General features: G+C 38.7%; 2 protein-coding genes across 4 annotated transcripts in view; one reads left to right on the top strand and one right to left on the bottom strand.

The window, feature by feature from the left end:
- Positions 1–14697, top strand: part of LOC100695142 (dynein heavy chain 8, axonemal) — a 38262-nt gene extending 23565 nt beyond the window's left edge. Inside the window, exons 48-93 of one of the 2 annotated variants that reach the window (XM_005476602.2) lie at positions 63–197; positions 450–611; positions 692–938; positions 1034–1275; positions 1382–1522; positions 1610–1841; positions 1930–2072; positions 2163–2297; positions 2396–2518; positions 2855–3068; positions 3146–3255; positions 3340–3503; positions 3580–3772; positions 3875–3997; positions 4082–4212; positions 4507–4660; positions 4815–4979; positions 5145–5371; positions 5508–5626; positions 5723–5826; positions 5951–6127; positions 6219–6386; positions 7111–7281; positions 7528–7665; positions 7758–7885; positions 8034–8205; positions 8302–8457; positions 8553–8708; positions 8791–8973; positions 9149–9254; positions 9346–9598; positions 9758–9948; positions 10038–10159; positions 10241–10356; positions 10455–10657; positions 10742–10815; positions 10923–11075; positions 11188–11343; positions 12273–12389; positions 12483–12587; positions 12686–12846; positions 12950–13106; positions 13186–13338; positions 13489–13678; positions 13895–14016; positions 14141–14697. In XM_005476602.2, the coding sequence (XP_005476659.1) occupies positions 63–197; positions 450–611; positions 692–938; positions 1034–1275; positions 1382–1522; positions 1610–1841; positions 1930–2072; positions 2163–2297; positions 2396–2518; positions 2855–3068; positions 3146–3255; positions 3340–3503; positions 3580–3772; positions 3875–3997; positions 4082–4212; positions 4507–4660; positions 4815–4979; positions 5145–5371; positions 5508–5626; positions 5723–5826; positions 5951–6127; positions 6219–6386; positions 7111–7281; positions 7528–7665; positions 7758–7885; positions 8034–8205; positions 8302–8457; positions 8553–8708; positions 8791–8973; positions 9149–9254; positions 9346–9598; positions 9758–9948; positions 10038–10159; positions 10241–10356; positions 10455–10657; positions 10742–10815; positions 10923–11075; positions 11188–11343; positions 12273–12389; positions 12483–12587; positions 12686–12846; positions 12950–13106; positions 13186–13338; positions 13489–13678; positions 13895–14016; positions 14141–14428 (7380 nt within the window). In that variant the 3' untranslated portion in view covers positions 14429–14697. Of the gene's footprint in view, positions 1–62; positions 198–449; positions 612–691; positions 939–1033; positions 1276–1381; positions 1523–1609; positions 1842–1929; positions 2073–2162; positions 2298–2395; positions 2519–2854; positions 3069–3145; positions 3256–3339; positions 3504–3579; positions 3773–3874; positions 3998–4081; positions 4213–4506; positions 4661–4814; positions 4980–5144; positions 5372–5507; positions 5627–5722; positions 5827–5950; positions 6128–6218; positions 6387–7065; positions 7282–7527; positions 7666–7757; positions 7886–8033; positions 8206–8301; positions 8458–8552; positions 8709–8790; positions 8974–9148; positions 9255–9345; positions 9599–9757; positions 9949–10037; positions 10160–10240; positions 10357–10454; positions 10658–10741; positions 10816–10922; positions 11076–11187; positions 11344–12272; positions 12390–12482; positions 12588–12685; positions 12847–12949; positions 13107–13185; positions 13339–13488; positions 13679–13894; positions 14017–14140 lie in introns of both variants that reach the window. The other variant, XM_003448533.3, reaches the window with a different exon arrangement.
- Positions 14698–16080: 1383 nt separating this feature from the next.
- On the bottom strand, positions 16081–23691 carry rx2 (retinal homeobox gene 2). Of its 2 annotated transcripts, XM_003448489.5 has the most exons (4): positions 23404–23691; positions 22477–22928; positions 19147–19403; positions 16081–18355 (listed from the first exon to the last, which is right to left on the bottom strand). In XM_003448489.5, the coding sequence occupies exons 2-4, from the start codon at positions 22757–22759 to the stop codon at positions 17915–17917; spliced, it is 981 nt and encodes a 326-aa protein (XP_003448537.1). In that variant the 5' UTR covers positions 22760–22928; positions 23404–23691; the 3' UTR covers positions 16081–17914. The 2 variants fall into 2 exon arrangements, with proteins under 2 accessions (XP_003448537.1, XP_025755809.1); XM_025900024.1 differs by lacking the exon at positions 23404–23691 and having other exon boundaries at positions 22477–23008.
- Positions 23692–25416: the final 1725 nt, after the last annotated feature.

Here is a 25416-nt window from a genome sequence, read left to right as displayed (position 1 = left end):
CCAGTTTAGTTCCTATAATAAGTAATTATTAAGCCTCTAAAGCTAAGCTCTTGCTTTGTTAGGTTCACTATGACTTTGGCCTGAGGAACATCCTGTCCGTGTTACGAACACTTGGGGCTGCTAAAAGAGCACGGCCTGATGACACAGAGTCCAGCATTGTCATGAGAGTGCTGCGTGACATGAATCTGTCTAAACTGGTATGACACAAACCTAGTGCTGAAGGACAGCAGTCAAATATTTGACAGTATATATGTACATATATATATATATATATATATATATATATATATATATATATATATATATATATATATATATATATATATACATATATATATATATATATATATGTAAAAACACCCAGCACGCCCCTGCGGGCGGTTTATCCTTCATATATATATGATGTGTGTGTGTGTGTGTGTGTGTGTGTGTGTGTGTGTGTGTTTCAGGTGGATGATGATGAGTCACTTTTCCTCAGTCTCATCAATGACCTGTTCCCTGGTATCCAGCTGGATGGTAGCACATATGCTGAACTTCAGGCAGCTGTTGCCCATCAAGTGCAGTCAGCCGGTATTATCAACCATCCTCCCTGGAATCTCAAGCTTGTTCAGGTACCATCTGCATGTTTATCTGCTGTTGTTATTTGGATTTTGTTTGGAAAACACTCTTTCTTACTGAAAATCACTATCAGCTTTATGAGACTTCACGAGTGCGCCATGGGCTGATGACTTTGGGACCAAGTGGAGCTGGGAAGACCACAGTCATCAACATTCTCATGCGAGCTATGACTGAATGTGGATACCCGCATAGGGAGATGCGCATGAACCCCAAAGCAATCACTGCTGCACAGATGTTTGGCCGTCTTGATGCAGCCACCAATGATTGGACAGATGGGATATTTTCCACACTATGGAGGAGGACACTCAAAGCTAAGAAAGGTTTATAATACAATATTTAATGAATATTCACACACACACATATAAATATATATATAATTATTATTTTTCATTTCTTTAAAATGTGAACACTTCAGGGGAGTTCATATGGATTGTGCTTGATGGTCCCGTCGACGCCATATGGATTGAGAATCTTAATTCTGTGTTGGATGATAACAAAACACTGACCTTGGCTAATGGTGACCGCATCTCAATGTCACCATGTTGCAAGTTGGTGTTTGAGGTGCACAACATGGATAATGCCTCCCCTGCTACAGTGTCCCGGGTGGGTATGGTCTTCATGAGCTCATCAGCTCTCAGTTGGAAACCCATACTCAGGGTAGGCTTGTTTTTTGAAATTTTCCATTCAAAAGCTGTTTGGAGAAAAGAATCAGTGCTGCTGTTACAATACTGTATTCAGATGGAATGTGGCCTTTATGTTTTAGGGATGGGCTAACAAGCGCAATGCAAAAGAGGCAGAACGTATTTTAAGTTTATATGACAAGATATTTGAGGATGCTTACTTGTACATGAAGCAGAACCTTAAACCCAAAATGGAGCTTTTGGAGTGTAACTACATAATGCAGGTATGTATTCTGACAAATGAGAAGAAATTGATGATGCTTCTAAATTAATTTGAAATATTGAATTGTCTCATTATGTTCCACCTTCAGTCTGTGAATCTGCTGGAAGGCCTCCTCCCAACCAAGGAGACAGGAGGCTTTGCTGGTAGCAAACACCTTGAGCGTCTCTTTGCCTTCTGTCTGATGTGGAGCCTTGGAGCCCTTTTGGAGTTAGATGATAGAGACAAACTAGAGACTTACATCAGAGGTCATGAAAGCAATATTGATGTTCCTCCAACACAGCCAGGGGAGACTATGTTTGAGTACATGATTGGCACAAATGGTAACATTTTATACAGTACATAAAACCCCTATGGTGTCTTTTGCATTTTGAAATGTAATTACTGTAAGAGCTACATCTTTTATTTCAGGTGATTGGTGTCATTGGAACAACCATGTGGGTGAATATATCTACCCAACTGACCATTTGCCTGACTACACTTCTATTCTTGTTCCCAATGTGGATAACACAAGAACCTCTTTCTTGCTGGATACCATTGCTAAACAACACAAGGTCTCCTTTAAAATATGAATATTAAATAAAAGAGCATATGTTTATCCTTGGTATGTACTTCAATTACAGTTAAATTTTATGTATAAATAGGCTGTGCTGCTCATTGGAGAACAAGGAACTGCCAAAACAGTGATGATAAAAAGCTACACAAAAAAATATGATCCTGAGACAGACCTATCAAAGACACTGAACTTCTCATCTGCAACAGAACCCCTAATGTTTCAGGTAAAATCTTAACTATAAAATGTTCTTCATATTTATCTTTGTCAAATTCTATCTGGCTTTTTGTTAGTAAAAGCTTTTTTATATACATACATATACAGCGAACAGTGGAAAGTTACATTGAGAAAAGAATTGGCAGCACCTATGGACCCCCAGGAGGACGCAGGATGACAGTCTTTATTGATGATATAAACATGCCAGTTGTCAATGAATGGGGAGATCAGGTATTTATATATATACATGTATTATATATATATATTTATTTTACAAAATACACAAAACAGCAAATATACTGTTTACTATTTCATGTTGCTTCCAGTCTTAGTAAAGTTTGATTTAGACTTCTCTGGGAAATCTACATCATAACTTAGGACATAACCAGAAACTCCTTTTAACCATACACTACAACCTTCTACGCCATTCAGTAATTTCTGGCTGCGTTGATCCAACATAGATGCATTTTTAGAAGGTGCATGTCAGGTTACGTGAAAGGTTACGGTGTAGATTTTCCACTGAACAGTAATTCAGGCATAACTCCTTTATATAACTGTCCAAACCAGATCACCAATGAGATAGTTCGACAGATGATGGAAATGAGTGGCATGTACAGTCTGGACAAACCAGGAGACTTCACCACTATTGAAGATGTGCAGATACTTGCTGCCATGATTCACCCTGGTGGTGGGAGAAATGACATCCCTCAAAGACTCAAGAGGCAGTTTACTGTCTTTAACTGTACTCTGCCATCAAATACTTCAATTGATAAGATCTTTGGTAAGTACCTTAAGATTCGTTTCCCCTTATTACGAGTTGTATTAACAAATATATTATTTTGACGCAATTTTTTGCAGGTATAATTAGTGGTGGTTACTTCCACGAATGCAGAAAATTCAAGCAGAGCATTTCAGATATGGTTAAGCGTCTTGTATCTGCTGGGAGGATTTTATGGCAGTGGACAAAGGTAACTACTTAAAAGATGATGTGAACAGATTGTAAAAGTGGATGTATTACTACAGACATCTTATTCGATGATTTCACATTGAAGGTAAAAATGCTTCCCACACCATCCAAGTTCCACTACATTTTCAATTTGAGAGATTTGTCTCGGATCTGGCAAGGGATGTTAAACATCAAGGCAGAGGAGTGTCATGATATACCTACCCTCTTGGCTCTTTTTAAGAGTGAATGTACAAGGGTGATTGCTGACAGGTAAAGTCCTCACATACAGCAAATCACTTTATAAGCAGAACAAAGATGCTAAAATTTAAACATAATTTTGCTGTAGGTTTATTTGCTCAGAGGACAGAGAGTGGTTTGAGAAGGGTGTATCCCGGGTGATCCAAGAGCGTGTTGATCCTAGCCTTGTCCCAAAACTTCATCCTGAGCCATACTTTGTGGACTTTCTTCGAGATGCACCTGAGCCAACTGGAGAAGAAGGGGAGGATGCGTGTTTTGATGCCCCTAAAATTTATGAACTGGTAAAAGATTTGTATTTATAACCACAGTTGCATGTTTATACTGTTGCACATTGACATAGAAAGCTGTCATACTAATCAGAAAGAAAACGCTCACTTTTTCAGGTGCCAAATTTCAAGTTCTTATCAGAGAAACTAATGATGTATCAGACTCAACATAATGAGATCATAAGAGGCTCGACTCTGGATCTGGTTTTCTTCACAGATGCAATGACTCATCTCGTCAAGGTCAGACTACAAGCCCAACTAATACATTTCCTTTATATCTGGCTACAATTAATGCTGAATTATTGAAGATTTCCAATGCTTTAGATCTCACGAATAATTCGAACTGACCAAGGAAATGCCCTGCTCGTGGGTGTCGGAGGATCAGGTAAACAGAGCCTTACTCGGCTAGCCTCATTCATAGCTGGATACCGCATCTTCCAGATCACATTGACCAGGTAAGAATAGAAAAACTAAAACTTCAGTTCAGTTCAGCTCAATTTAATGTTATCAATATGGTACCAATTCACAACAGTTACCTCAAGCTGCTTATATTATAAGGTAAAGACCTTATACCAGTGGCTCTCAAACTGGGTGCCCTGGAGCCCCAGTGGTCCACAAGCCATAGATTGAGGATCAAAAGCATGGGGAAAACACATGGTTGCACCTGGCATGTTATGGCATGTAAACACATGTGCATCATCTGGGGTTGAGCTAATTGGCACAATTTATAGTGTTTGTCTTCTTATTAGAACATACAACATGACCAATTTCCTGGATGACCTGAAAGTGCTGTATAGGACAGCTGGGGCTGAAGGCAAAGGCATCACCTTCATCTTTACTGATAATGATATCAAGAATGAGGCCTTCCTTGAGTACCTCAACAATGTTCTTTCATCTGGAGAGGTGAGGATCTTTAAAAAAATTAGATATATTTAAATCCACAAAAATCCACTTTGATCCAAGCTGAAAGTCAAAATTTAGACCATGTAGTTAAAAACTGTCACGTTTGTGGCCATATTTGGTCCAGATGACTTCATAGTGAATTGACTGTTTGCAGGTTTCCAATCTTTTTGCTAAAGATGAGATCCAAGAGATCACCCAGAACCTAATACCTGTGATGAAAAAGGAGTTTCCTCGTATTCCACCAACTTTTGACAACCTTTACGAGTATTTCATATCACGGTCAAGAAAGAATCTCCATGTTGTTCTTTGCTTCTCACCGGTACGTCAAAGATTTGTATACTTGTTTCACAAAAGCAGTGACTCAGAGGTTGGGACTTTGTATCGTTTGTTCACCTGTATTGTTTATAATGTTACATTAAAGATACACAAAGACATCTTTGTATGAGTCTGTGGTGAAGCACATTTTGTCTCACAACCTTGACAGGTGGGACCGAAGTTTCGCTCCTGGTCTCTGAAGTTTCCAGGGTTGATTTCTGGCTGCACAATGGACTGGTTCACCCCTTGGCCAAATGAGGCTTTGGTGGCTGTATCCAAATATTTCTTGTCTGAGTTTAACATGGTTTGTTCTGCTGAAGTCAAAGCATCTGTGGTGACGGCTATGGGAACATACCATGACAAAGTATCTGTCGCATGTGAAAGCTACTTTGAGAGGTATAAAACACGGATGATATTTTTATGTTGTTACATTTAAATGATTTTATATTCATGTATATAATTTTAATTTTTCTTCTATTTGTATATAATTTGTATTTTACACCAATGCAGCATTGTATGTGTTATCTTTTAGATTCCGAAGACGAACTCATGTTACCCCTAAATCCTACCTCTCTTTTATAAATGGTTACAAAACGTTGTACACTGAAAAGTATAACAGCATTAACATACTCGCAGAACGCATGAATGTTGGTAAGGAAGTTCAATAGGAAATCTGTAGATGACATGTATGGATTACTTTGCAAAGATTATTCAGGAAAAAGGGGTTTTCAAATTATTGTTTTCCAGGGTTGGAGAAACTAAAAGAGGCTAGTGAGTCTGTGGCTCAGCTATCCAAAGAACTAAAAGTAAAGGAAAAAGAGCTTGCTATTGCATCTGTCAAAGCTGACAAGGTAAGTAATACATAGTGGTTCCTGTGACCCCCCAAAATGCACAACTGATAGACATAATGTTATGTATATTATGTATATATTTTACACATTTTATAACATGCCATCTTGTTTTACGTTTACATAGGTGTTGGCAGAGGTAACAGTCAGTGCTGAAGCTGCTACAATTGTAAAGAATGAGGTCCAAGTTGTGAAGGATAAAGCTCAGACAATTGTGGAGGGGATTGGAAAAGAGAAAATTGTTGCTGAAGCTAAACTAGAGGCTGCTAAACCAGCTTTAGAAGAGGCTAAAGCCGCACTGAATGTGAGACCTCTGTGATTACTTTTTACATACACAGGTACTTATCTCATATATATTGTATGTACACAGTACATATACTTTAAATGTTTTACAGACCATAAAGCCAGCTGATGTTGCCACTGTGAGAAAATTAGCCAAGCCGCCACATCTGATTATGCGGATCATGGACTGCTGCCTTCTCTTGTTTCAAAAGAAGTTAGACTCTGTCTCCATTGATCCCGAACGACAGTGTCTTAAGCCATCGTGGGCAGAAGCACTGAAGGTAACAAAAACTTTTCTTATAAAAACTCACTAATTGGAGTTATTTTCCAGCAAAATATTTAAGGCTGAAAAATTAGGAGAAACATTTTGCAACCAATTAGTTTAATTAGCTTAATTGGTAACAAATCAATTAGATGATTTGACATCAGTGTTCCTCAATATAGATAGACTGAATAGCTCATCATCTACATTACATAATATTATCGCACGATTATGAAAATCTTGAGAAATCTGTGTGCAAAGGGCAAGCCAAAAAATCAATATGATACAATCTGATGAAAAACATGCATGATTATGTCATGGAAAACACAGCAGGGGCTTAGGTACTGTCAGTTAAACACAGTTCACCATGCCTGCATGTCTGCACATGATCCAGTAACATTGCTGTCGTCCCTGGGCTAAATCCTGTGTTTTAAAAGTGGAAAACTGTTCTGTAATCAGCTGAATCGAAATTTGAAAATCTTTGGAAAACATGAACACTGCATCCTCATCCTCATACCTCTATCACAACAGCATGGCTTTATGCTGAATCTTTCATTTTTTAAATGGTATTTTTCTCACTTTAAACATCTGATGTTTTCTGTAGTCTGCTGAGAATAAAATATAGGTTTATGAGAGTTGCACATCACTGAATGCTGTTTTATTTGATACCTTTGCCATATGTTTGTGTCCTCTTTTAGCTTATGAGTGCTACTGGTTTCATGATGTCCCTCCAACATTTCCAGAATGACAAAATTAATGGGGAATCAGTAGAACTGCTACAGCCTTACTTCGATATGGAAGATTACACAATGGAAAATGCAAAGAAAGTGTGTGGTAATGTAGCTGGTCTGCTAGCATGGACCCGGGCTATGTCCACATTCTTTGGCATCAACAAAGAAGTGCTGCCACTTAAGGTGATGTTAATGCTCAATGTGACAGAGAGAGACATAATTTGTTTACAAAGTAGATCTGACATGGGACTGTTGTACTTGTATTGTTAAGCTTTCTTCTTTCAGCCTCTTTGAGTCCGTAATTTAGAGGTCAATATTTTTTAATCCTAGCTTCTAGTTCATAGCCTTTTTATATTAGTTAGTATGTGTAATGAAACTTCTGTGCCTTATATATTTTTGTGAATCTCAGTGTCTTTTATCTTTCTCCAGGCTAACCTGGCTGTTCAAGAAAACCGCCTAAGAATCGCAAATAATGAGCTAATGAAGGCAGAGGCTCAGCTTGCTGAGAAGCAAGCAGAGTTTGACAAAGTCAAGGCCAAGTGTGATGCTGCTATGAAAGAAAAACAGGTGCAGTACACCCTGATACATTTTATTAATATTGCATAAACCTTTATGTAGAATTTGAAATTGTAGATCATTCAAGGTTTTGTCTTTTTTAGGACCTGCTGGATGATGCTGAGAAATGCAAGAATAAAATGCAGGCTGCATCTGCACTTATTGATGGACTTAGTGGAGAGAAAGTTCGCTGGACAGAGCAGAGCAAAGAATTTAAATCACAGATAAACAGGTAGGTTACAAAGAAAATCACATTTTATATTGAAATATTGTGTTAGGAAGGGACTGTTTTTCATGTCTGCATGTTTGCTTGCAGTTTTGCAGTGTATTGATTGGGGTAGAATAATAATGAGGCAAGTTGCTTCTGTTCTTCTTGGCAGACTGGTGGGTGACGTGCTGCAGCTCACTGGTTTCTTGTCTTATTGCGGGCCGTTCAACCAGAGTTTCCGTAACATGCTGCTGAAGGACATCTGGGAGGCAGAGCTCAAGAGCAATAAAATCCCTTTTACAGAAAATCTCAACATCATTTCTGCCCTAGTGGACCCTCCCACTGTAAGAACAAAATAAATCTAATTCTACATATCTACTAGCATCTCAAAGGATATTTGTGACTTATTAAAGCCATTTATCATCCTATTTTTGTTTAAGATAAGTGAGTGGAACCTTCACGGACTCCCTGGAGATGACTTGTCTGTGCAGAATGGTATCATTGTCACAAAAGCAACAAGATATCCCCTCCTCATTGATCCCCAGACTCAGGGAAAGGCTTGGATAAAGAAAAAAGAAATGGCCAATTCACTCCAAGTACTTTGTTGATTACAATTAAATGTTGCTGTTTTTAACAAACTTGGTTGTTTTAGTTATGCATCTTATGGAGGCAAGCTGCCATGTCTTTTCAGGTCACATCACTGAAGCACAAGTTCTTTCGTAATCATTTGGAAGACTCTCTTTCTTTGGGAAATCCACTGCTTATTGAAGATATAGCTGAGGATCTGGATCCTGTGCTGGACAATGTCCTTGAGAAAAACTTCGTCAAATCTGGGACAAGTTTCAAGGTAAACGTCAAACCATTAATATTCAACAATCTTTACGTCTACTTCTTGAAACCGTGCTCTCTCATAAATGGGATTTGTTTAGGTCAAAGTGGGAGACAAAGAAGTAAATGTAATGGATGGTTTCCAACTCTATATAACCACCAAGCTGCCCAATCCAGCGTACTCCCCAGAAGTCAGTGCCAAGACTTCCATCATTGATTTCACTGTTAACATGAAGGGTCTAGAGAACCAGCTGCTTGGCCGTGTTATCCTCAGAGAGAAACAGGTCAGTGGAAAACAGTCTCCCCTCACATTGGTTAGTGGTAGAAAATGTACTAATGAATTGTGAAAATCGCTGCATTTTTTTAATGTGTTTGATGAAAAGTTATTTCAGTACTGTGCGTGTAATATTGATGGGGCATTTTGTTACACAGAAATTTTATAATTATTTATTTTAATAGGAATTAGAAGCCAAAAGACTAAATCTAATTAAAGATGTGACTGCTAATAAGAGAAAAATGCAAGAGCTGGAAGACAACCTGCTGTACAAACTCAGCAGTACTAAAGGTAAGCCAGTTTCTTCTGTATGTTAACGTCTAAGACATACTTGTATTTTATTTACTGCTCTGTTAAAAAAGCTGTTTCTGTGTGATTAAAGGTTCTTTAGTTGATGACGACTCCATGATCGGCATTCTGACTACAACTAAGCAAACCGCAGCAGAAGTTAGTGCAAAGCTCAGCGTTGCAGCAGAAGCGGAGGTGAACATCAATATAGCTCAAGCAGAATATCGTCCTGTTGCCTCTCGAGGCAGCATCCTTTACTTCCTCATCACAGAGATGAGCATGGTCAATGTCATGTACCAGACGTCCCTGAGTCAGTTCCTCAAAATCTTTGACCTGTCACTGGAAAGGTATGTTTTCACCAGTACCAGTTTATCTACTGAAAAATGTGTGTCTCTTATCAACTATGAAGCGTAAGGCTTTGATAAAATTCACATTAGAGTAAGTATGGCTTACTCTAACAGTAAGGTAAGAGTCTACTCACTCTTACTGTGAATTTGTTTGTGCAGGTCTGAACAGTCTCCTAAAACTCAGAAGCGAATTGCAAACATCATTGAATATCTGACTTTTGAGGTGTTCAGATACACCGTCAGAGGCTTGTATGAAAACCACAAGTTCATCTTTACCCTTTTGCTGGCCCTCAAGATTGACCTACAGAATAACAAAATAGAGCACAACAAATTTCAGGTTCTTATTAAAGGTGAGGTCATCGGCACTTCCAGGAAATGTAATTTTGCACCTTTCTGTTATTGCGATAAAACATGATGAGTTCATAAAATGTTTAAATAGGTGGAGCGGCTCTGGACCTGAAGACCTGCCCCCCCAAACCATTCAGTTGGATCTTGGATATGGTATGGCTAAACTTGGTGGAGCTCAGCAAATTGCCACAATTCACAAACATTGTAAAGCAGGTGAGGCTACGTTCCACAGATCATAAATCTGAGGTTTCTGCTGTTGTGTACTTACAGAGTTAATATTGATATCTTTTATAGGTGGCTCAAAGTGGAAAACAGTGGAAAGCTTGGGTCAATCTTGATGCACCAGAAGAAGGTGTCATTCCAGATGGATACAACTCTCTTGATGTTTTCCATAAACTCCTGTTGATAAGGTTGGATCCTCCTGCTGGTCTTTTTATGCGGTTGTGTTTTTAAATACACATACATACACAAGACAATAACCATATAAGTTTGTTTTTTTTTTCCACAGGTCCTGGTGCCCTGACCGTACCTTGTCTCAGGCTGTAAAATATGTGGGAGATTCTTTGGGCATGAGGTTTGCTGAGCCTGTCATCTTGAACCTTCACAGCACGTGGGAGGAAAGTGACCCTCGCACCCCTTTAATTTGCTTCCTTTCTATGGGCTCAGATCCCACAGAGCAAATTGAAGCACTAGCTAAGAAACTTCAACTTAGTGAGTTTGACTAAACCATAAAACAACACTACAACCTTTAGTTTGCAGTTTTAACTTTTCTTTAACTATTGTTTCATCCTACAGAATGTAGCGCGATATCCATGGGACAAGGACAAGAGGTGCATGCAAGGAAGCTTGTTAACACGTCAATGATAGAGGTGTGATTAAATAAGAGCTTTACGATATCCGATCACATTGTACTATAACCCTAATGATGGCTGAGTAGTTCACCTAATCTGTGGTCTCTGTACCTGGATATGTATAGGGAGGCTGGGTGTTACTGCAAAACTGTCACCTGGGCTTGGAGTTTATGGATGAGCTGCTTGAAACTATCACAGCTGCAGACACCATGCACAACACTTTTAGAGTGTGGATCACCACGGAGCCACACAATCGATTCTCCATCACACTTTTACAGGTGACATTTGACAAAGCTTTTGTATGCTGCAGTACTTCATTTATTACTTCCCATCTTGACCCGATGCCGCGTACAAGCTTAAAGCAAATATTTCTCACCTCTCTACCTCTAGTCCTCCATCAAATTTACTAACGATCCACCCCAGGGAATACGTGCTGGCTTGAAACGAACATTTGCAGGAATTTCACGGGAGCAGATGGAAGTATGCGACCTGCCCATTTGGAAGCCCTTGTTGTACAGTGTGGCCTTTCTCCACACCGCTGTGCAGGTACGGCCCAGGTTAAGGTGATCAGTGTAGCTCCTGACATGATTCAGGCCAGAATAATATACAAATGTAAGGATCACTGACTTTGAGAATTCTTAATTGTGTGTGTTATGATAAGTGAGAATCATCACTCTGAATTCTAAAGGCACACTAGGGGAAGCTGGTTGAAAACCACACCAGAATTATTGAGCCTGTGTGCAGTCAGCTTGGGATCTTTTTGTCTTTGACATAGTTTTTCAAAGTGACTTTGCTGCATTGAAGCAGCAATAAAATGATGATGAGACAGGGGCGAGTCTTACATTAGTTTTTATGATTGAATTGGGTGAAGTTGGAAATTTCATGCAATCATGCAAAAAATCACAAATGTGGTGATATCAGCTTATACAGAAATTCACATGAATTAATTGATTTAATCAGGCATTTTTCAGGAAATCCCCCCCATCCCTTTTGTCTTTAATCTGGACTGAGGTACAGCCAACAAGCATTGATCAGGTGATGCCAGAGATCTAAACATTATGTTTGGTTGAAGTAATTCACTGATAAAGGAAGGCATCTGACTGTGAAGGGCTCCGAAAGTGATCACCATATTTATAAATTGAACCCTAAACTTCATTGGGGAGCCAGTGTAACGAAGACAAAAATGTTGTCAGGCGGGACCTTTTAGAGGACCTGGTGAGAAGCCATCTAAGGTGATCCAGGGATGATTTGCACAAGCAGAAGAATAACAAACTGCAAAAAGCAAGGCGGGATGAGATGAACATGACTATAATCCCTCCCACTTTACTTTGAGAGAAATGGTATTTAAAACAAGCAATGTTTGAAGATAGGTTGCCCCCACTGGTGGCCTTTAAAATGTCATGCAGTGATGGAAGTTATTTATTTAAACAAATAAATAAATTATTTATTTATTTATTTTTTGCTTTGTTTTTAAGGAGCGACGCAAGTTTGGACCATTGGGTTGGAACATACCTTATGAGTTCAACTCAGCTGATTTCACAGCAAGTGTTGAATTTGTTGAAAAGCACTTGGATGACTGTTGCTGCAAGAAGGTGAGGATTCATCTGGGACAGTGTATAAAAGAAAAATGAGTTCACATCGTCTGCCCTCACTTACCAGTGTGTGGTTTGTTTGTTTTTTTCCAGCATGATGTGTCATGGGTAACTGTGCAATACATGCTAGCTGAGGTGCAATATGGAGGAAGAGTCACAGATGACTATGACAAACGCCTGTTGAAGTGTTTCTCTCGTGTAAGAATCCCAGTGTTATGTTTGTTTTTGTGTTACCTTTCACTAATGAATTAAGGTTTATGTCCTGGTTACTCTGCATTTTGCATTCCTTTCTGCAGGTGTGGTTCAGTAAAAAGATGTTTGATCCAGCATTTTGCTTTTACACGGGCTACAAGATTCCTGTGTGCGAGACAGTGGAGGAGTACATGGAATATATTCAGAGCTTGCCCACTGTGGATTCACCCCAAGCATTAGGCCTGCACCCTAATGCTGATATCACGTAAGGAGAGGACGTGGTCATCATGAAGCATTGAATGCTTTGCTTGTAATTGCTGATATAATTGCTAACCACGCATTTCTGCTCTGTAACGAATATTAACCAGGTACCAGACAAACACATCTGCTGAAGTGCTAGACACAATCACAAATATTCAGCCCAAGGAAAGTGGAGGGGGATCAGGAGTGACTCGAGAGTCTGTTGTTTATAACATGGCACAGGACATGTTGGAGAAACTGCCTCCTAACTATGTACCTCATGAGGTCGGTTTGTCTGTTCAAAGGCTTTTTGTCACCGTTTACATGAACTAAAATCTAATGGCTGTCACTTTGATTGGTTAAGGTCAAAGCGAGGCTCTCGAAGATGGGAGTGCTTAACCCAATGAACATCTTCCTACGTCAGGAAGTAGATCGAATGCAAAGGATTATAAGTTTGGTGCGCATAAGTCTGACAGACCTGAAGTTGGCCATCGATGGCACTATAATAATGAGCGAGGTAAATTTACTTCTCTGTTCAAATATTAACATATTTGTAATTCATTTTAACTGTTGAATTCAGAAATGCTTTTTTTTTTTTCAAACATAGTGATTAAACTATACAATTAAATGCATTCATGAAGTTTTAAAGTCTGTACTTCACTCCCAGAACCTGCGTGATGCCCTCGACAATATTTTTGATGCCCGTGTGCCAAACCTGTGGAGGAAAATCTCCTGGGAGTCTTCCACGCTAGGCTTTTGGTTCACTGAGCTCCTGGAGAGAAACAAACAGTTCCACAGTTGGGTGTTTGAAGGAAGACCAAAAACATTTTGGATGACAGGCTTCTTCAACCCACAGGGTTAGTTGAACCTTTGAGCATTTTACTGATATCATATACAGCCAATGAGAAAACATGCAGGACTGCTGATATCGATCCTTAACACTGTACTTTGAAGCTAAATGAAGATAAATGAAACCAGTTGTCAGTCTGTTGAAAACCTAAAAATGTTACCATCAACTGGGAATAAACTCTTTCACACTGATGCTAATTCTGTCTTTATTTGGATGTTTGCAGGATTTCTGACTGCCATGAGACAAGAAGTAACCAGAGCGAACAAAGGCTGGGCTCTGGACACAGTCACACTCAACAACAAAGTACTGAAGCACACAAAGGAGGAGATCAAAGCCTCACCAACAGTGAGTTAAAATGCAGTATTTTCTGAAAATTGGGAATAACAGGCAATTGACTAATAGATTTTTTTTACTTAAAGAGAGAATAAGATAATGGACTATCCTGTCATTGACTGCCTTTCTTCAACAGGAGGGAGTTTATGTCTATGGTTTGTACGTTGATGGTGCTGGCTGGGACAGAAAGAACGCCCGTCTCATCGAGTCCTCACCCAAAGTGTTGTTCACACCCTTGCCTGTCATTCACATGTTCGCTGTCAATTCCACTGCCCCTCCAGATCCTAAGCTTTATGTGTGCCCCATCTACAAGAAGCCAAAGCGCACAGATCTGAACTACATCACAGCAGTGGTGTTGCCTACAGTCGAGTCACCAGACCACTGGATCCTGCGTGGGGTTGCCCTGCTCTGTGACATCAAATAAAAGACAGTTGCTTATCTTTACTAATATGTAAAAGTGATAAAAACAGAAATAATTACATTTCCTGCAGAAAAGCATGCTCTTTTAAAATAGATGGAGTGTTGACAGATCCTCCTAGTGGTGTAAAATAATTTCATCTTTTTCAATTTTATGTTTGTGTTCTGAGCTGGGTAGTTAGTGTGGGTGACTTCTCAAGAAGTGCAGTTAAACTACATGTTTACTTAATAAACTGATTTCTGAAATGAAATAAATAATCAAAACTTTGATCACTGTTTTGTCTGCTGTGCATTTTATTTGATATATGATGAGACAATTAAAATAAGAAAAAAACTAGTGATTACTTTTGAATTGAAAACGTTTATTTCAACAAGTGTAAAGTGTTGTTTTATTTTTCTTTGTCATAATTAAAAACGGTTATTCAGAAGAAAGCTATCATCCTAAAAACTGTAAATACAGCCATGCAGGTCTGTGAGACAAAGCAGGGAGCACTGTTTGAGAAACTTGTCCTTATTTTCAAAGTGAACACAGGAGCAAAGACAAACAACTGGCGCCAGTGATCAAGCCCCCTCATCCTCTAAGGGATCTGCAGTTTTGTCGAGAGGAAAAGGGTGTCCCTTTAAAAAACGTTCTTAATCAAACCCAATTATTTCCGCTCCTTTCCCTCATTATTTCCACCGTGGACCACGTCCCGCTAGCCAGCTTGTTAACTAGAGCCTGAGACTCGGAGAAGGTCATGCTTGGCCAAGCAAAATAACACAATAATTTGTGTAATGAATTGCTGTTTCTGAGTGTGTCTTGGACATATTCTGGGATTTGCTGCTTTAAGTCTTTCTGACAAAGGTGTGGTGAGAATTGGTTAAGGCTAAATATAGCATAGACAGTTTTCATCTGAATTCATTCTACTGCTTTATTGTGCTTAACTACTAAGGCATGTAAATGGTATTAGTTTATTTGCACTCTAACTGCAAAGCAAAGAAAAGCAGAGAGAGAATTTTGACTCCTTATACTGAGCTTGAACACCTCTAATAAGAGGCTTTTCTAAAATCTGACAATCTTTGTTGGCAAATATCCTAAAAATAATGGTTGTGGAGTTCATGGTGTCTATCAGACAAGACATATCAGTGTGGAGCAAGTGTGAGTTTGAGCCCATGCAGGGTGCTTCTGTGTGGACTGCATGTTGTTGGTGTGCTTGCGTGAGATTTCTTCAGAAGGCCCAGGACATTCTTGCCAAAGAGGTTCTTAATCTCAAGAGTTTCCATCCAGATTAAATAAAGGTTTAAAAGGCATTGTTGCAGAGTACTTGGATGCATAATAGCCCTTTATACAATCATTGGTCCCAAAATAAACGGGGCAGTTAAGCCACCTAGGCTACAGGCCACAAGGGCTCAATACAGCTTGAGCCCTTGTGGCCTTAGCGTCCTGGCAGGCAGGGCCCCTGACACCCCCGGTTGGGCCTGATGGAGTGGAGCTTCATCTGCCTAACAGCCTGGCAAAGTTCCACAGGCCTGCACGAGCACAACAGGCCTCCGTCAGGCCAGCTCTCTCGGTCACATCTTACATGGCCTATTGTACACCAGCGCTCATTAACAGTACAAAGTCATGTTGGTGGCTAATGGATGTGTGGAGAGAAAAACAAGGTCCACAATCAACAGTTGTGCTCTGTAACTTTATTCTGGGTCTTGCATTTGGAAAATAAAAGTCACGTTCCTAAAAACATAAAGGGGTTTGAAATATAATTGAAAATAGAAAACAAACATCTTCAAACGTTTGTGTTCTATTAAATCTTCCTTTTTCTCTTTGGTTTTATGATCAGGGTCATCACTAAGAGCAGCAAAGCCTATAAAACTGACTGCTGTCGGTGCCATTTCTCAAGGATGGGGTATACAGACAATATTTGTGGATACTTCCCTCATTATCTTCTTGAAGTATTAGTATTACCCTTATACATGTATTGTATTTTTGACATATAGAATTAAGTATATTTAAGCATCTTTGCAAATTCCATAAGAAGCAGAAGGAAAAATGAGAGAGAACATTTTTCCAGTACCCTTCAGCATTGACTTAATGCATATATGTCTCTGGGCCAAGTCAGTAAAAGATTGTTTATTTGTGGCCCAACAGTTACATTCAACTCTTCTAATTCCAAGAGATAAGAGAGACTTCCACCACCCATTAATCTTTTATCTCCAAATCCATCTGACCTAAGTGAATATTTAGTCAACATTCAAGTAATGAGCAAACAAAATGGATCAACGTGAAGATGCAGTCATGATTAAAATATATGTATATTCTGTATCAATGAATTAATATTAGAATTGTCACATTCTTAGAGCAGGGGCCATGTAAATCAGGGTTTGAAAAAGAGTTTTCAGGGCCATATGAGGGCACTTTGTCTATGGCTGAGAATCCAGGGTTAATCGCTTTAAAAGCAGTAATTAGGTGTTAAGAGGTGTGCATGTCTGTTTAGATTAGCCTCCAAGATAGATTACGCTCCATGACTTACGATAACCTCCCCCATCAGAACTCGGTGCTCTTCAAAAGCCCGTTAACACTCATATTCCCTATAAAGACTCAATAAAATTGATTTTAGTGGAAAACTGGCTTTGGATGCTCATTTTCACTTTCTTTGCAGCAACTGAAAGAAAAACATCAAACTAACTAAATTTACAATAAAACAGAGGAGCTCTGTAGCCCTTTAACGGGCAACTAATTGGTCATAGTCACTTCATAGGAGCTGGGAAATCTTATATCGAAATAACATACATCATTAATACCTGTACATAATGCATCCATAAACAGTGTGTGTGTTGTAAAATATCTTACCACCACAAAACAGTCAGAACACAACTCAGTTATAAAATCTCAAGTATGAATTTTTCATCAAGTTGTAGTACAATACAAAAACATTGCTACTTCTGACAACATGACTCTATGTATCATCTCTCATCTCAGTTCATCAAGGATTCACTAAAGGTTTACAAAATGAATGATTACAAAAGTCAAACAAGAGTCTGTTCAAGAACCCGGCAGGGAATTAATTGTATTTGTAGGGTTAAAACAAGGGTCGCTGAAACTTAAATACATTTTAAAGTGATTTTTTTAAATAGCTAGATGTTTGTTAGACATAAAATTGATTAAAAAAATTATTTTTTCTTTGGTATCACGTGTCCGTGTCACTGGAACATGAGTCAAACGCTTTAAAGGGAGTTTGTAAACATTAACGGAACATGTGGTTACACTGTAACCTCGGTTCTCTGAGTGAGAGACTATCTCCAGCCTTTAGGCTCAGAGACACATTCCGTTCACATCTGCACAGCTGTTTTAAAGTCAAGCTGTGGGTCCTGGCTAGGCAAACCGGGGTGTCTTAAAGAAGTATCCACACACCCTGACAAAGGGGGATCATTTCCCGTACATATGGAATATGTAACAGAGTGGAGAGATAGTCTTGATGTGATAAAGAACCAGCTAAATCAAATCTGTCTGATCATATCACATGTGCTGCCAGGTTTTATCCATTGACTGAATGTGCTCTTTGGCCTTCATCCTGAGTGCTGCGATGCTTGAACTCCTGTCATCCTCCGTTGGGTATTTGTCATTGAAGCTGGGAGGACATTGATAAGGAGGTGGCCCCATATGTGGCTGCATACACTGGACCGTCATTGGCGGGGCGTTAAGGAAGCTTTGACTTGGATAGGTGGGTTGCAGGCTCTGAGGTGAACCCATGAAACCTGGAATGGTATGCATGGGTGTGGCACTGGAAATAGGTGAGGTCAGCCAGGGATCTAGCGGCATTGGATTGGCTACTGGCCCCACGTTTGGAGTCATCGGTGGACGGTTGAAGGATAGCATGGAGGAATCATGGAGCTTCATGGTTGTGGTGTCCATCTTTTCTTGACGTCTCCACTTTGCCCTTCGATTTTGGAACCACACCTGAACCGAACAAAATGATATGAAATGGGATGGTGCACGGACAAGGAAGCACTAAGTTACATTAGCAAGAACTATAATATTAATATTAAAGTATATGACCTAAAAGTGGACATTTGCTTTCCAGGCAATAGTAAACATAAAGGGCATTAACAGTTAAATGCCATATGACTGGGATTAATATGCTATCAAGCATAGTGAAAAGACTAAGTACATCCTTAAAATGGATTCTGAATAAAATACTTTTTTTTTACTACCAATAGTTGCACCTTTTGCAAATGACATCATGCTTTCACTGAATTTTTCCCTTGCAGTAATCCCATAGTAACAGATGCTTCCAGTTAAACCTGTAAGTCCGTGCCTTCTCTAATCTAACCACAGACTTTAACTGACTTCTGCACGGGCCACGTAAACAGTTGTAACGCTGATTCTGCTTTCCAAGAAATGGAGTCAGGTGAGTGATGTACCAAAGCTCATTAATCATGCCAAAGAGTTTCAGGCAATATGGTCATCGGATCATTGGCTTTGAATAATGAATCCTCCGAGAAAAAGCATGTTTGTTAAAAGGTGAACAAATAATCTTCCATATCAACACCATCCCACTCAGGTTCCATATTACTTTGTCGATTTTTTCTAACCCTTCATTAAACACAAATGGTTAGTAAATATTCATTTCTTTCATGGATTTCTGATGGAAGATTGGCAAACACTATCAATCAGTCCCTGTAGTGTTGTTTAGGTTGTCAGAATATCTGGATGCCATGTGCTTATATCTTCATATACATTGCCTTTACCTGAACTCGAACCTCAGGCAAGTTGACTTTCATTGCCAGCTCTTCACGGCTGTAGACATCTGGATAGTGAGATTTCTCAAAGGCTCGCTCCAGCTCATGAAGCTGATAGGTGGTGAAAGTGGTGCGGTTTCTTCTGTGTTTCTTTTTAGCGTGCTCTTCATCTTTAGTGGTCTCTGGTGATCCCTCAGCATCATCTGCCTCCTTTTGCAAGTTGCTCATCTCTCCCTCACATTTGTCACCAGAGAAAATGTCAGATTCTAAGAAACAACAACAAAAGGACACAACCGAGCAGTGAAATTAAGGTTTTAAAGTGCTTTGATGTTTCTGCTTAAATTGAACACTATTAAATGTCCAACATTTGTTCTATCTTTCCACTTTATGGCAAACAATAATAAATGGTCTAATTGCCCTTTGTTATTTCAGTCATCAATAACCGAGATAACTTGATATATGTAAGATTTTTCTAATAAGAAGTGAATAGTTTGGGGGGAAATGTTTTATGCATTATCCTACCACCCACTGAGAAAGTGAAATCTTTTATTAGCTTCCATGTTAAAACAAATTAATGATTGAAAACTCTTTTCAAAGCCCTTTAAAGGCTTATGAACCTTAGGGTGGGTTAGGGCTAGGTCTAAATGACATCATGTCTTTCACTGAATTCCTCCCTGCAGTAATCCCATAGTGACAGATGCTACCAGTTAAACCTGCAAGTCCCTGACAACTGGCTTCTGCACGAGCCAGGTAAACAGTTGTACTGCCGATTGTGCTTTCTAAGAAATGGATGTAGAGCAAGGGAGTCATGTGAGTGATGTACCAAAGCTCATTAGTCATAGCAAATCTTTCCACGCACGATAAAAAGTATCTTTGTTCTAAATGTGCACGTGAGGAGAAAGTGACTGCTTTTATACAAATCAAAGTACAGTCTTCGAAATCTTTCCATGTAGGTTGCGTTCTTTTTTAAGTTTAATTTAACAAACCAACTTGCTTTTCTTCTTCTTTTGGCTGCTCCCTTTAGGGATCCTCCACCTCCAATTCACCCTGTCCCTAGCATCCTCTGTTGTCACAACTTTCACCTAGTACTCACCTACTCTTTCACCTACTTTTCACCTATCTATTCTCTGCATACATGAATCTTCTCTGTGGTTGTCCCCTTTTCCTCCTGCCTGGCAGCTTTATCCTCAACAACCTTATATATAGTATATCCACTATCACTCCTCTGCACATGTCCAAACCATCTCAGCCTTGCCTCTCTAAAGTCGCGTCCAGTCAACACAACCTGAGCTGTCAAACTTTAAAACTTATTTCAAGGGATTCATGTTTAATGCACATTATAGTAAACCCTACATTAAATATTAAACAACAGTTTTGAGGTACAAGTTTCAAAGTTGGTCCAGAACTACTGTTTGGCTTTGGAATTATATTTTTAACTTGCAGGGATAAAGACTCACGATAAAGATATGTAATAATATAGCAGTTGCACAGAAATGTATATTCGGCCATGTTTTATTTCATCCTTCATATACAGGATTTTTGTGTGTTTCTTCTTTTACAAAACAATTCAACATGTGTGCACAAAATGTGTATGAAATATTTAATGTTGTCCAGCAAACAGTCACACTGAAGCATGGCCCCTGTAAATATGGGGGAGTCTATAATCACACACAGCTCTAACTCTAACTCAGCAAGGCAGACAAAATTGTCATTTTCCAAAATCGTTAAAAATATATAGTAATGTAGCATTACATATCTGTAGCATATAGCATGTAAGCTCATGAAAAGGGCATAGGTTTTTTTAAGCTGATGAGTAGTCATGAAGGAAACCTCAATAAAAGTAGAACCATACTATATATCAAATGTTTCCTTTGTTGTCATTCAGGTCCCTGCTAATGAAATAAACAGCTCTGTCTCCTGGGAAAGACCAGGGAGACACAAATCCTCTTCAGTCAAATCAGATACAACTGATTAAATCTTTATCTTTGGTCCCGATAAATCACATCAAGCTCTTTTCTGTGCTAAAACCATGATGAACGATGTGCTTTATAACAATAGTCTATATTAACTTTAGAAAGCATTACTATTCTATTATTCTTATTCTTGCAGATTTGAGTCATGTACATCTCTATTTTAAGTTTTAAAACATCCAGTTAAACTTAATTGTTTTTCAATTTTAGCACTGGTTGGTTTGCAACGATGCGTTTTTAAAAAGTATTATACAAGTAAAGAAAATATAATATATTTTTGCGGTTATCCTTTGTTTTATATTAGTCTTTTTGTTTTAGTCGTATTTCTTATTTTTCTATTTAACCTGCTTGTTCATACACATAAACTGTGTATTTAATTATTTTGCTCTCTAGTTGTTCTACAACACTTTGTAATTCTGGTTAAGATATGTGCAGGAAAATTAACTTTATTCTTAAATACTTATTACACTCAATTTTAGTTAACTGACTGAATACGCTGATGTTGTTGGCTTGTCGGCCTCTTATCTCAAACTGGTCCCACCTGCCTTGCCTGTATCGACAGGCACTACTTTCATCCTCAGAAGGTAAAAGAAGAAATATGGCAAACTGGATGGTCTGCCTTCCAGTCAGGTGAACCAGTTACTTTACAAGCAAAACATAATAATATGTAATCAGTTTTTGTGTTAGTAGCTACACCTGCAGCTAACAAGTCTGAAGATAGTAATATAGCTTTGTTTCTTGTTTAAGTGTTGAAGTAAAAGTGCAGGAAAATTATGTAAAAGACACTAAATGTATTTCACATCTTTATTTTGTATAAAAGAGCGTTATTCAAAACATATAGATAAAATTAAACCACACCATCTATTCATCTATGTATAATATTTTGCTGATGAAACTCAGAAGTGAGCAGTTTAATTTGGGTGGTTGAAGTTAATTAAACAGTATCCTGGGGACACTTGGGCTGACTTTTGAATTTGATGGACTGTAAAGTTTGGAGTAAAGCTTATGTTTTGTCCTCAGCATGTACACAAACTTAAATATTACAGTACAGTAAGTTTGTCAGTTACTTTATCACTTGCCACAACTTGTTGCATCTTACTGTTAAATAACTTTGCATGAGGTGCAGAACTATTGTATTTAAACAAGTTGTTTCAGAAAAGCAACTCAATTAACATGATGGCTTAAAGCTCCTGAGTACTGATACAGAAATGTGTGTGAGTATTATGTTTAAACTAGACCGTACAAGACCTTAACAACCTTAGTACAGGTTTAATTCCACTCTTTAGTCGGTTAACAAGAAAATCCCCTGAACGATTTAAACTGAGAGGAAAAACCTCCCGGTTTTTATGCCTTTTATTAAAAGACTCACCATGGTAGGAAGAATTTTGGGAGCTGTCTCCGAGGTCTGGTAGGTGAGCGTAGGGGTCCGATGGGACCATCTTTTCAGGATCCTGAGGGTTTGCTCCATTTGCTTTCTGGCTTTCATCACCTTCTGCTGAATGGAGTAAAGGCTCCTGGTCTTTAGTGAATCCCAGTATGACATCGATACTGTGAACCCTGCCTCCGGCACTTGACCCAGCACCTTTTGCCATGTCATAGTTGTCTAGGCAACTATCATCCACTATTCCCAGGGTATCCATTGACAAATGCATTCGAACCTTTGGAGACACTGTCTCTTTTTCCTTGTCAGAGAAAAGCAAAAGGCTACCGAGTGAGACGAGGCAGAGCACCTGTTGTTCTGCTTCACACAGAGCAGCAGAGCAGAATTTTGTGGAGTGTGCGGGCCGTTTCCACAAGAGCAAAGCAAATTCACATATTTGTCTGCAAAAGAAATAAAATGAAATAAAAAAAATAAAAAAAATGTAAAGTTCTGCACTTGAAGGTAATTTAACGGTTTGTTATTAGTCTTGATGAACGGGATCCCCAGTTTGCTCATTGTGATCCTTTAGTTTAAAATGAGAGCATGGGAGCATTGGGAATATTGGTTTCTGGTAAAAGTTGGAAGAATTATGAATTGATTCAGTAAAAACAATTTTACATAATTAAACTATTTGAGTGAGTACATTTTCTTCTTCTTCTTTTTAAATTGAGCTGATTCTGAGTTTACACTGATTCCCATTTCTATTGTAATGTGATTCAAGTTTTTCAAATAGGAAGTCAATCAGCATGGTTAAGAATTTAGCTGGATACATTTTGTGACTGCCTTCAGGGCACAAAAGAGCGAATTTAACTCATCTCGTGTTCATCAACATATTTGACAGAATGCATAGCGAGAAAGTACATAAAGTAATCTTACCTTCCTTCGTTCTCCTTCCACAGGCTACGCTGCGCACATGACGTCTCTGCAGTCCGTAAGTAGACAACTGACTCTAACAATATCTACCGTAGGCATTTGTTACTCCCTGTTAAGTCCTTGAAATCCCCTGCAAACAACTGAGCAAATGACCTACTGCTGAAGTTCTGTGCAGAAAGAACATGTAACATGTCTCCCCCGACAAAACTCCTCCTTAACCACACAAGACACCAAAGCTGGAGGTTGAATGCTAGTAAAATCAAAGAGTTTAAGAGGTTTATTAATTGGAATCCTTCCCCTTTAAGAATGACTGACAGTTGTTTTCTGGTCAAGTAATTGCTCCAAATGTGTCCTGCATTCAGACCACAGAGGGAGGCCATTGCTAATGAAGGCTCAACAAAACTTTCTTTCAAAAAATCTATTGTCTGAAAGATAATGGCTTGTACTGAGAGTTTTTTTCCCTACTAATCCCTTCATTATAGACAATATAAGAGAGGAAAGACACAGAGATAGACTTAACTTAAATGGCTGCACACTGTAAAGACGTAAAATAATGTTTCATCCAAGCAAGTGAAAGATTTTAATCCTCACACTACTCATTTTTTAGGGTTTGATAAATTAAAATGAAAGTGGATTTAATCATATTACATTTTTCAAAGTGGAGTAAACACTGATATATTGGGTTCAAATATACATATATACTATAATCATTGCAATAACTTTTCACTGTGTAATGATACGTTTTTTAAAGAAGCCAAAAAGGCAAAAAATTGTGATTGATGTAAGGGATTGCACCCCACTTTATCTAAGTAATTCATGCTTGAGCAGTCAATTTTTCAACATAATCCTTTACATTCCTTTACCCTTTTTGCTAAAAGGTTTTCTTCAATACCATGTTTGCATTTCTCAAATCAACACATAATCGACACATAATCTTGCTGATCTGCTTCTGATAGTACACAGTGGATTTGGATTGGTGGCACTGGGTATTTCATTCTACAGCCTGCAAGATTCACCCGTGCCAGCTGGCACAACCAAAGCCGTAGAAGCTACAGTAGGTGTTGCAGAGATCAACCCCATCCTTAATTAGCCTAAAGACTTGACTGGAGATTTCCACTGACCTCACTCCACCTACCTTAAGCTATATTTAGGCGTTCTTGGCATGCCGAACAAAATCCAGGACTTTTCTTTCAAAAAATACAAATTGCTTTCAAAGAGGTTCACTGAGACTCTTGCAGTGAATTCTGACGCAGTGTTTTTTTAGATAGATCAAGTTTTCGTGAAGTTTTCAATTTTACACATTTGCATAATTAATAACAGTTAGTGTGACTTTGCATAAGTCCAGCAATCTGCCTGGTGGTAAATGTTGATCCTATTTGTTGTTTTTTTTTGTTTGTTTGTTTTTTATTAGCCCTTTGGCACACAATAAAGGAGCAGCAGGGAATAAACCATCTTCTGGGAGTCAGTGAGAAGGTTAAGAATCCGTGGAAACCTAAAGCTAAACAACTTTAAAGCCATCTGGCCTCACTTGAGCCACCGAGCTACATTGTCAGTCCGATCTATTAGCTGAATGACTATAGGTTAAGTGGTTTTGGCTGACCACCTTTTCTGGGTTGTCAAAGTTGTTTTCCAATAAAGGAGAGACTGAAAAGCCTATTACTTTTGCCTGTGAATGAATAAAGAAGTTAAAGATGCCCCCCTGGCAGAGATTTGCCGGTAAGTAGGTAGCCACCATATGGTTACCATGAAGGAAGCCAACCCTGTAAGGTGTTGTGCAGCGTCACCTTTCTCTAACTTTCAATATGTAAGGGGCGGGGGAAAGAATAGCAAGTAAAAACCTGTTAAAGTTATTATTTTTACTAATTCATTAGATTCAAAATTCACCCCTAAACAATGTTAGCTGTGACTCTGACAGGCATTTATTTTGCTAAATCTCACATATTTGCATGTTGAAAGTGAAATGCCTCCACAAAAACATTAATTACTATTTAAAGAAATTGGAATGAATGAAATTAT

This window comes from Oreochromis niloticus, linkage group LG18, assembly GCF_001858045.2.
Source record: "Oreochromis niloticus isolate F11D_XX linkage group LG18, O_niloticus_UMD_NMBU, whole genome shotgun sequence".
In the NCBI taxonomy this organism is placed as follows: Eukaryota; Metazoa; Chordata; class Actinopteri; order Cichliformes; family Cichlidae; genus Oreochromis; species Oreochromis niloticus.
Note: the sequence above shows the minus strand (reverse complement) of the source record. Positions and strands in the feature narration are given on the sequence as shown.